General features: G+C 40.0%; 1 protein-coding gene across 6 annotated transcripts in view; it reads left to right on the forward strand.

The window, feature by feature from the left end:
• The window catches only part of trit1 (tRNA isopentenyltransferase 1), a 33948-nt gene that overhangs the window by 14800 nt on the left and 7011 nt on the right, over positions 1-12137 (forward strand). For 2 of the 6 annotated variants that reach the window (XM_047605633.1, XM_047605631.1), the window contains 6 exons: positions 2002-2147; positions 2316-2473; positions 5031-5173; positions 5489-5600; positions 10125-10237; positions 10383-10460. In XM_047605633.1, coding sequence (XP_047461589.1) covers positions 2058-2147; positions 2316-2473; positions 5031-5173; positions 5489-5600; positions 10125-10237; positions 10383-10460 — 694 coding nt within the window. In that variant the 5' untranslated portion in view covers positions 2002-2057. Of the gene's footprint in view, position 1; positions 953-1957; positions 2148-2315; positions 2474-5030; positions 5174-5488; positions 5601-10124; positions 10238-10382; positions 10461-12137 lie in introns of those variants that run through there. The other 4 variants (XM_047605630.1, XM_047605632.1, XM_047605628.1 and 1 more) reach the window with 4 other exon arrangements.

A 12137-nucleotide genomic window follows, 5' to 3' on the forward strand; every position in this document is an offset into this window, starting at 1 on the left:
TGTTTCTGGAAAGCACAAGGGGCAGTAATTTCTGGAACACCTATTTCCATGCTTCTGCTAGGAAAAGTCGATTTGATTTTTATTAATTGGTCTGGAGCTTTGCGTGTGTGAGTGTGTGTACATGTAAAAGATCTTCTGTGTCCCTGTTTTGTCAGTGTGTCTTCCTGCAGATGTTGAAAATGAGAGGAGAGAGATCACTAGAGATGGTATTTATAGAGTCTGTGTCTGTGGTGCATCTCCTCACACACACACACACACACACAGACTCTGGGCAGTCACACCCTCCCGCAGACACTGGCCGTCACACAGATGTGGAGAGAGAAGGCGATAACTAGAGAGGGTATTAATAGATCAGGATGGTATGCACACACTCAATGATGCAGCAAGGGGATGCGGTAGCTCCTAGAATAGGCTCAGTGTAGCGTGAGCCTGCTGGTGGGAAGAGATGAATACAGATTATTGGGGATAGAAGCAATTTTAAACTAAAAGCATGGGAGAGAGATGATAGAGACAGATAATAAAAAGGAAGCAGCGTGTGACAGCCAGAGAAGACTGACAAGCTGGAGAAGTTCAAAGACGCAGGACCTGGTGACACATCATCAGCTATCAGTCCTTCACTTAACATGCCATTCACATAAACTCCCTCTTTCTATACTCCTATCTTCCTCCTGTCTTGCTCTCAATCTTGAAGCATCTTTCGTATTCCCTCCTGAGAAACGAAAGAAATGCACCCCTGTACATACCGACATATGTGTGTTTGTCAAAGAGAGGAGGTGAGGGACGATGCCTGATGGGCCTTTATCTAGTATGAGTGGTTATTTAATTATCCCAGAGTAGAGAAGGTGGCTGGCTGGAGGGAGGTGGAGAGAGGAGGGAAAGGAGCAAGATGAGGGGAGATGCGACAGAAAAAGAGAGAGAGGAAACGAGGCGTGGCCCTCTGTCTGTGTGACCAGTGAGTTTTCTTATTTGCTGCAGCAAATCATTGTAATATTTATTTTTGTCAATGAATCAATTGTCTGGTGTTTTGTATTTTTTTATTATTTTTTTTTTTTTAAAATGTGATCTGGATTTTATAGGATAGAGCAAACAACATAATTTTCAGTTCTTAGTTTTATATAAATAGTTTTTTAATTGTGATGGTAAACACATATAAATACAAACTTCCATTCAATTTTTTATTGGAGTATTCATTTCATTTTAAATTTCTACTTAACTTGCAGGAATATGTGAGGAATATTAAGGATTGTGTTTTTATGTTTCTTTTATGCTTTAATTACACAGGTTGCATGCTCCTCATTAGTGATATTACAATTTATTTTCTAGAAATTTCTGTTATTTAAAGAGTGCATTAAAATAAGCAAAGAAAAAAAGCTGTTAAAGCACTATTTGAAGGTGCCAGGAGCTAAAATAAAAGCTGCTAATGTAATGAGGCTGTGTCATCACATCAGCCCAATTGTGTACCCTGTTACTGTAATCCAGTGACTTAAAGTGATATTACTCTTGCTTTTACTTTTGGGCCACATACTGCATTAATGCACAAAGTCATGACATGACTTACAGCAGTGTATTTTTGTTTTCCCCCCTTTTTAAAGTGAAAAATTTACATGTGTGTGTGCAAATTGTGATTGTAGTATGGACAATTCAGGACCATACTACAATCAGACTTTTTTCTATCCAGTTCCCGTGGACCTCTGTAAAGACTCCTGTGCTTATTTGTACAGGTTATTTCATGTTGTAATGTTCAGCAATCGCCACATTTTCCCTCTCACTATATTCATGCACATAATATTTAATGTGCTTCTTGTGTGGTGAACGTTAATAGCTGATGTAGCTTCATACAGTTTTGCAGCAGACCCGCTGTTTAGGGTAGAATTGGAACCAGCTGGAGTTGTTTTATGTTATTAAATCTTGAATGCCACTAATTGAGCTCAACAGGTAATTTCTGAATGATTTTCAGTTGATGCGCATTCATGTAAAACCTGTCATCCTGGAATTCTTCAGTTGGACATACTGTGCATCGATCAGCTTCTTCCTTGACTTACTCCAACATAGACGACATGCACAGCAGAAACAAGTTGCCGATCATTGTTGGAGGAACAAACTATTACATCGAGTCTCTGCTGTGGAAGATTCTGCTGGATTCAGGGGTAAGTGTCATAAATGTGTCTCTTTGTACTTTTTGATCGCATTAATTAATTTAAATGGATTTCTCATCTCCATTTCTGACCTAACCTAGAACAGTATTTGGAACGATTTCAATGGCTGTAATGGAAGGCATGTTTGGCTAAAAACACTTAATAAAATGTGTCTCACAGCAGGAGAATGAGGAGCCGGAGGCAGGAGGAGATGCATCCCCAAAAAGGAAGCTGGAATTGGAGAAACTGGGAGGGCCGGAGTTACATAAACAACTAGCCGAGGTGGACCCTGAAATGGCGGCCATGTTACACCCCAATGACAAGCGCAAGATAGCCAGGTAATACAGCTGGTAATATCGTCAGCTATATATTTTTACACTATATATCGGGCTCATTTAAATGCACATCAGCTCGGCGTAATATTAACAGTACCGTGTTAGCCGTACTGTATCTCACTCGTTTTTTCTCCACCTGCTAGCTATAAGTACTAGCAAAAGTGGCAAACAATGCCGAGATATTTGTTGACTTCAGAAGTGGTTGTGTTTACCTTGTTCACAGAAAAAAGTCCAGCTGCGCGATAAATCGTTAAAAAAAATTTGCGACCTCGATTCACACAGACGCGTGATCTCATTTCGAAACACAACGGTTCTAAGCATTTTATTTCTCGAGCGGCATCACAAACAATCCTCCCATTTCTTCCCGGATTTTTTCAAGCGCCCCTAAAGGCAGCACTGCCACTGACTCCTCCCTCGACCTATGGTAAAGCGTCTTTACAACACGTGATTCCGTCAGTAGAGGAAGGTCGCCTGCAGTTGAGTGTGTGGAGACAGTGATGGAGAGAAGAAGATAGAAGTCGGCAGTGAAGAGAGTTAAGTGGATGGCGAAGAAATCCCAGGTGGTAGAGGAGAGACACCCACAGACCCGAACCGAACTCGTGCCCAAAAACGCATGCTCTACATTCTAGACAAATTTCAGTGTTTGATACTCTAGTTGAATGACCATTTGAATGTTTTTGTTTTGTTGTGCAATAAAAATTTTGTAAAATAAAAAAAATAAAAAAATCGTGCCAAAGAATCGTGATCTCAATTCTAAGCAAAACAAAACGTGATTCACATTTTTTCCAGAATCATGCAGCCCTACTGGCTTTTGGCACCTGTCTGGAAGCTTATGGTTTGAAATTAGTCTTATGATGCACAAGTGAAAAATTGGGTTCACAATTGCATACAGTTTGTGTGTGAATTTGGATGGTTGCAATTTGAGCATGTTTAGGCCACAAGCCGATGCGGGGAAGAGGACAGTGAGCATCCCCAGCCACCCAGTGATTGTTAAATACACCAACCTATTGACCCAGCAAAATAAATCCATTCCCTAGCAGCAGCTTATTTGAACGATGTATTCATATCTACATGGCACTAAGCATTGCTGAGTTCAGTGTCGGTGACGACTTATATCAATAAAGACACATTTTCTCTACAGGAATATGTCTATTCCTTTTTATTCTACTTCTGTTTGACGGCAGCACAACAGTCCAGCAAGTGAACCGGACTAACTTATAATAGGTGAACTCTGACCTGTTGAACATTTCCATTTAAGGATATCAATATGACAAGGGGGGACAACATGACCCTATTTGAAGGAAACAGTAGTCCCCAGCTTAATAGTTCCATTTGAAGGCACCATATGAACTAGTGGTCCAAAGGATCAGTGTGGTTTATGCTGCTGCGGGACATAACTTACAGATATAGCCTACACCAGTGTGAGCCATTTATACTTGTATGCACATCAGTCAACACCACCCAAACGCTAGTCGGGTTAATTTTTGTTTCTTCTTCCTGCTTACTTTTAAAAATGGCCACTGAAACTTTCAGTAAGTCATACAAATGTTTGTAACTCCAAACATCCTGAGTCAGCCTTTCTTCCGTGTGTTCCATCTTCCAAGACAAATTATTTGAAAATTACGGAGATGCAGCCGAAATACTTAAGTGGAAACACACCAAGCGGAACAATCACAGCTCACGACACGTTATTACATTTCTACCAAGGTTTACTTCTGGCTTTGGCGTGAGAGTCTGCGTGGGGTTTGGACTGTCACCTTAGCTACTGCTTCAAATTGACAGAAGCATGAAGCACCTATTAGCTGCTGCTAAACTGGCAAAGAATGACTGGCTGTCTAGAGGTTTCTTCTCATTCTCTTGCTGTGCCTGTCTTAAAAGGCTTCTTCTTCAAGCAATTATGCTAGTAAAACAGGTTCCTCCAAACTCACTGAAACACAGTGCACAGGTACAATAACATTAGTATGTGTATGGTATATGTTATGTGTTAAAGTGTGTGTTGTGGTAACTTGTTTGTGCATCACAGTTGAGTTTTCTCATCTTTTGAAGGAGATCCTGAAGGGCTCCTCATGGTGTGTCTCAGGCTGACCGTCTCAGTATACAGCCAGGGAGTGTCCATTTACACGCACTGTTTGATGAGTAGCCTTGTGCACTCTGGTCTTTTGCATGAGCAGGTTAGGTTACCCTGTTCTCTGAGTTGTCAGGAGATGACAAGATGAATATTTTCCTCCTAACCTCAGCGTGCAGCCAGGCATGACTAAAGGGTCTGCTTGGATTTAAATCTGAATATCTCAAATGTTAGTGTTGCTCAGATTGAAAGTAGAGCATGGCTACTACATTTCCCATTGTTTTATTTCTTTATTTGTCTTCAGGGTATGTTTCTGGTGCCGTAGTCACTGATGCTGCTTTAAAGCAGGAGTCTTAATTTGTATGTCAGAGGTTTTCATTTTCAGCCGGATGAATGGATGAGTGGATGGCTGACTCATTTAATCTCATTTCACCCACCGAGGAACAGATCCTCGTAACAAACTTAACAGCACCATGATATTCTTGTCAACTGCAGGAGTCTTCAAATCTACAAGGAAACAGGCATCCCCCATAGTCGCTGGCTGGAGGAGCAGAGAGGCCAGGAGGGAGGCAGTGGTCTTGGGGGCCCTCTAAGATTCCCAGATCCCTGTATCTTTTGGCTGCATGCTGACATGGAGAGTAAGGAGTGAGAGCTGTGCAAATGCCCGTTTTGCAGAAATTCACATTTTATCGTCAAAGGGCAGAAATGGGAATGTTGATATATGGCAGTTCAATTCTGATCAAAAGTTTTTAGTGTCATTGTGTAAGAGAATGACAACCAACTCATCAGTGGCAGCTTATATGGTGTATTCATTGGTCATAACAGGCAGCACATTATAAGAATAAACTGACAAAGGAGCTCAATAATTCTAAATATACATAAATATTAAAAACTAGACTGTAAATAATGTGTAATTCTTGTTCTCATTTTCATGCTCCTTCTATGTCTTCTAGCTCTAGACAAGCGGCTGGATGATCGCGTAGATGACATGTTGTCTGCAGGACTGATTGAGGAGCTCAGAGACTTCCATGTTCAATACAATCGTCAGAAAGTCCAGGATGATAGGTAAGGAAAATGGCAGCGAAAAAATTCATGGAGCAGATTCAGTTCGTCCCAAAACTACCAGACGATGATAACTTGGTATTTTGCAACTGAGTAGGTTGTTCCTCAAGCAGAGGTGAGGTTGCAGAGGGCAGCAGTTTTTTTCATCTTCAAACTTCTAGACAGCAACTAGCTGCAACAGGCTTTATGCAATAAGTTTCGACATATATCGTTTAGATTTCCGACAACATGTACAGTGAGTAGACTTTAACCACAAGGACTTTTGTGATTGTACCTTCTCAAAACGAGGATAAGCTCAAAAAGCTTGTATTGCGTTTCTGTCTCTATTTTTTTTTCCTTTACTACTGCAAAATTAATCAAAACTCATGCTTCATGGGAGGGCCATGGTTCTGAGGGTTCAAACCATGTTAATTTAGTACCCATGCAACTAGTCTAGTCATCCCATCCTCAACAGTTATCTTCCTATATAAGTTATTTAACAAGACATTGAGCCTAGAACCAAAGCTAACTCTTCTCTTCGATGTAACTGAGGCGATAGGAATGGACTTGGCAAACCAACTAGCCAGTTATTTATTTCTCCTTCCCAGTCTGACAGGTCGCTCTGCTCTGTGCTCTGTCATTTCCTAGTGACCTGGAGGCCGATTTAGATGCAGCCCACACTGTGGCGATTTCAGTCCAGATGGGACTGATATTTCTTTTGGATGTCCAGTGATTATTAATAATTGCAGAGATAAACCCTCTCTGCACCAGGTTAGCACAACCAGGGGAGTCTGTTGATTTGTGCTTATTACCTCGGGGCCTCAGGAATTTTAACGCTGTGCTGAATCGACTTTGCGGGGGCCCTGGAACAAATTACATGAAGTACAATGCTGTCTGTTGGAGATGCTATTGGAACATAACTCTAAGATGGTCACTATTAATAATATATTCTGTCTTTCTTACAGTTGCCAAGATGACCTATTATGTTCTGATTTTTTTTTTGTCCTATTATGTTGCTGCAGTGTGAGATGGTCCTATTAAACATGGGCAAAGTTTCAAATAAGGTACGAGTCAAAAACTCAGTCAAACGCAAATCAGTTTTTTTTTGCAGCGTTGTGAGCACAGACAAAAGGTATTTGATATGGTCATCTGCTCCAGGCACAGCACACAAAGTCACACCATGATCTTATTAGTAAATGTACCTGCGCAACCTCTCTCTGTTTTTTTGACAGTTAACGTACTACAGCATACAAGTAACCACTTTTATGACACACAGTAAGACGCACTGCTGGGATTGAACTCTGCATGGTAACTCAAACACCTGACCACCTGTGGTTTTTTTTATATATATATATATATATATATACACACACACACATATACATATATATATATATATATATATATATATATATATATATATATATATATATACATATACATATATATATATATATATATATATATATATATACACATATACATATATATATATATATATATATATATACATATACATATATATATATATATATATATATATATATATATACATATACATATATATATATACATATACATATATATATATATATATATATATATATATATATATATATATATATATATGTACATATATATACATATATATACATATACATATATATATATGTATATATACACATGACAAGTTAAGATCAGGAGTATTGGTAATTAGTTGACTGAGCACAGCTGTGTGCCACATGCGCACCAGCCAATCTGTAGGAGCCTGAATTCTAAGTGAATTGTTGGGGATCAAATACTTATTTCCCTTAATAAAATACATAACAATTTATAACTTTTAGATTGTGTGTTTTTTATGCATTTTCGATTGATATTCTGTCTATACCCGTAACCAGTAAACAACCATAAAAACCAGAGTCTGATCATTTCTATGGAAGTGGGCAAACTTACAAATTCAGCAGGGGATCAAATACTTATTTCCCCCACTGTATATACGGCAGCCACCTCTGATACTATCTAGGCTGTCACTGGTGTTACTAATCCCCTGGATCTGTCATGTCATAAATCTGAAGGAATTCAAGATTTAAACCAGCTTTTTAATAATTTTTATGTGAATGGTCAACTCCATTCACAATGGAAAGAATAGCATAGCTGTGATTTCAGTAGAATCACTATTTATAACAAGAATTTGTCTGCAAACTAACCCTATCTAGCTCATATGCCAAACAGAGACAAGAGAACAATGTTTAATGGGGGGAAAAATCCCTTCTAGGGCTGGGTGATGTACCAGTTTATAACGAATACCTGTATTTTTTTCCGTGACACCAATTTTTAATATACCGGCGTATTTGATTATGCAGAGTGCCGTGTCAGGTCTGGGGGTTTTAGGGTGAACAGATGTCCCCGGTTTCTGGGGACAGTCCCCGTTTTTGATGACCTATCCCCTGTCTAAAACTGCTAATAATTATTATGCTAAAAACATAAATGCACAAATTCTAAAAGTGCAATTAGTCCTAAGTAAGAATGTATTTTTGTTGCTGTTTTACTTTCAGTGACATGTTCAAATGTGTGGAAATGCAGACATCGTTATATTGCACCCGTGAGAGTCTGATGAAACTGGAATGCACTTCCTTTTCTTCAGTGTGCCAGAGGAGGATTTCTCAGGTTAAAGCATCTCAGTATTGTCCTCAAGTTATGACTCAGGGTTGAAAACATTGTGTTTACATTCCACTTACAAACACGCTGCATTGATTGTTATTTTTACTTTTACCAACAAGCACTTTCTTTTGTGGGAGTGAATTCTGCATTATCCCTACTAGGACATTTTTTTAAATTTTTTTTTTTTAAGATTTAGTTGCAGCGTCTACCCACTCACCAAATGTAACCCAAGAAATGAAGTGCATTAAATTGCAAAAAAATCTGCAAAATTTTATTCAATTAGCTTCAGTTGATATTCATATTGGATTGGAATTTATATTTTCTTTTCTTTAGCCTCCTGCATGACTGTATGCGCAGTGAAGTTAGTTCTGTTTGAATTATCTTTATATGCATGAAATATATATTATCATGTATCTGAGCTACAGATGAGAGCTCTGTCTCTTGGCTGCAGTCGTTTATATTATATGTGTGACTGGGTGTGGCTGTGGGGAGTTGATGCATGGGTGGAACGATGCCTAGGAAGCTGCCACTTCCCCTCGTTCGTCCCTCCTTCCTTTCATCACCCCATCACACTCCATCCACTAGCCTCCTCCTCCCTAGCTCTCTGTCTCCCTCGATCTCTGCCACTATTGCCCTCTCAGCAATCTGATCATCCATGCACTTTATCCCCCACCCCCTCTCGTCTGTCTTTCTCTCCTTCACCCTCATGTCTCCATCTCCGGCTGGCTGCTGTGGCCAGACATCAAGGTCAAATCTCCCCCTCCCTTCCTCTGTCTTTCTGTTCCTCTCTCCATTGACTCTACATTTCCTGTGCTCTGTCACTATTCTCAAATTTCTGTCTAGCCAGATTTATTTTTGTTAATTCCACTTCTTCTTTCTCTTATGAGTCTAAGTCTTATAGTGCATGTTCTAATATGTTTGGGAATTGGAGAATTGGTCAGTCATCATTTGTTTTCATGCTTGGTTTGGTGACCTGAACATTGTGTTGTATTGTGCATTTGGAAGAAATGCAGAGAAAACATATCTAGACATTTGTCTCTGAAGCAGCTTAGAAATCATGGAGAAACAGAACTTCTTTCCACTTCACTTGATTTTTTAAAGTGTCTTAAGTTGAAGTTTTTCTGCATGGTAACTGATAGTTGATGAACAAATGTGACTTTTTATTACGTCGGTTCGCCAGAATCACCTTGGTATAGTTGATCCTAGAATAACTTTTTTTTTTCCACTTCTCGCCAAGAGTGGTTAGTCAGGTAGTCCTTTTTTTTTTATGATCATACATTGAAGCTACTGGCCAATTCTCCATGCAGCCATCTAGGGATTTCCTGATTGTTTTTAACTTCATTTCGTGCATCAATGCATCTTTTTTGCAGCTAGCCAACCGCCACAGGAGCCAGGCCAGGAAAGAAAGAACTTTTGGGATCTTGTCAAAGTTTCTTGACTGTTACCAAATTTCTTTCACTTCCAGGATTACATTCACAGCGGTGCAGAAAATGCGCCAAAATAACATTCTAGCTGAGGTTGCAGTCACTCACTCGTCATTGAAGATGCCAACTGTGCAATTACCAAAATCTAAAAAAAAAAAAAAAAAAAGTACAGCTCTGGCTCATAAAGGTAGCACTGCTGAAATTGTTGTGAGATGGCCCCCGTGGCTCCCTCTATCAGCTCCATTAGGTTTTTTTTTTTTTTTTTAAATGTCTTTCTGTCACTCCGTCCCTGAAGGGTCACACATCTGCTCAGACTGATATTCTTTGTTTGTGGAGGGAACAAGAGATGGAGGAGGAGGAAAAGGAGAAACGAGTCACCACCGGGTGTCTATAAATGTCAAGTTGGAGACAGAAAGTTTTTCTAATAATGGACAGTCTCACCTCTTTTCTTCTCTTTTCTCAGTCAGGACTATCAGCATGGGATTTTCCAGTCGATTGGCTTTAAGGAGTTTCATGACTACCTGACTACTCCTGAAAGCATCGTCCTGCAGGAGAAGGACATACTACGAGAAAAAGGTCAGAGAATAATCTGATCTAATTCACTGAGATGGATTTATATTCACTGGTTGGTTGACTGATCAACCAGAAGATTCAACCAGCAGAAGTTTTTTCTTTTCTCCCATCTCTACATCTATGACCACTGCTGTTCAACCCTCTCCAGGTATAGAAGCTTTAAAGATCGCTACGAGGCGCTATGCCCGCAAACAGAATAAATGGGTCTGCAACCGCTTTCTTAAACGTGAGTACCTTTCACCCACCCCATGAAGAGTGTAAGTGTGTGGTGCATTTGTCCTCCATAGCCTTTAGTAATCACCACTCTCTAACAAGATGAGACAGAGGTACTCCATTTGACACACAGCAATCCTCTCAGACACTGTGTTGTGTTCTGGAGTATGGAAGTTGTGAGTTTGTGGTGACATGCCACCTTTTTGTAGTTTTTAGAAAGATTCTTAAAGACACTTTTAATTGGAAATGCGTGAAATATTATTCAAAGGAAAACTCATTTTAGTATAAATTTGAAGAGAATACTTCAACATCTAACACTAGACAATTATAAGAACTTTTATACTACTCTGATAGAGTGGAGTTAAATATAAAGCTACAATTAAGGGACATTTAGCTTGGATTAGCATAAAGACTGAAATTAGAGAGAAAAGGCACGCTGGCATATGTCAAACATAATATCACATCTAAAGCTCGTACATGCCCAGTATTAGTAGTAAGGCCTTCCTCTGCTTCCTGTTTTTATGCTAAGCTATGCTTGCCGTCTCGTGTGTCAGCAGCAGAGACGATTAATAGAACATGTGCAAAATTATACCATGATTCAGAAACATCAGCTGTGCTTCGCTGGTGCAGACCAGATTTACTCGTTCACTGGCACAAAGTTGGATTTGTTTTTATACAACATGTTTGAGCTGCTTTGACGCAGTATAGTGGATAAAGTTTCACGATCCCTCCATCTGTACACACCTGCATCTACAACGCTTGAATACTTTTTTCCCCCAGCACTAGGTCCCTTGTGCCACCAAATACATAGACGTGAACCGTGTTTGCTTCCCTGCCAGGGTTGCTGCCATTGCCCAGCCAAAATCAACCTATCTATGGCAGGTGGTGATTTCCCACCCTAGTTGCAGTCCCTGGTAGTCAGATGTTTTTTAAAAGCTGTAGAAAGGCTGAGTGTGTTTCTCTTTCCCAAAAAGGAAACCTTGCTTCTCTGTCCCACCAGCAGCATGCCCTGCAGTAACCCAGCCCTCTAATCCTGTTAGGCCCAAGTGGCTTAAGGCCACGGCAGGCCCTAAACCTCAATACCCCTCTTTCTGACCGCCTGCCTTCCCGCTGCACACACCATATGGTCTTCATCACATGTGTGTGTCTGGCTGCGTTGTTGCTGTTTTACATATGCAGTAATCTGTCTGAGGTTGTCTGTGTTTATGCACATGCATTGTGTGTTTCACTGTGTGTCTTGCCTTAAGACCATACATGTAACCTTCCTTGAAGAGCAGTTTGGAGCATGGTGCATCATCAGGCTTGAAAAGGCCAGTGGTAGCAGATGAGGTCAGCTCTCTATATATACCAGAACTTTCTAAACCTCACCTAAGATATGGTCTCGTAGTGTTTGTTTCCGATATTTGTACACCCCAGTCTCATTCTCGGAATTTATCAATTTTTTAAGAAGACCGGCAACAACAGTGTCACAGTTGGAGCAGGAACTGTGTTGATCATGGTGAGAAGCACAAGCCTCCTACAGCCTTCCTACTTAAAAAAGTCCTCACGCCTGTCTTTGAGTTGGTCCCAAAGTAAACATAAAAAGTAGTCCCTTGCCAATACAGTTATGGTAGTCAGTGCTTTTAGTTCACTGTAGTTGCCCCTTGGATTTCCAAGGGACTATTTTTTATGTTTTCAAAGATGACTGATC

The sequence above is a fragment of the Mugil cephalus genome, chromosome 14, assembly GCF_022458985.1.
Source record: "Mugil cephalus isolate CIBA_MC_2020 chromosome 14, CIBA_Mcephalus_1.1, whole genome shotgun sequence".
NCBI classification, from domain to species: domain Eukaryota; kingdom Metazoa; phylum Chordata; class Actinopteri; order Mugiliformes; family Mugilidae; genus Mugil; species Mugil cephalus.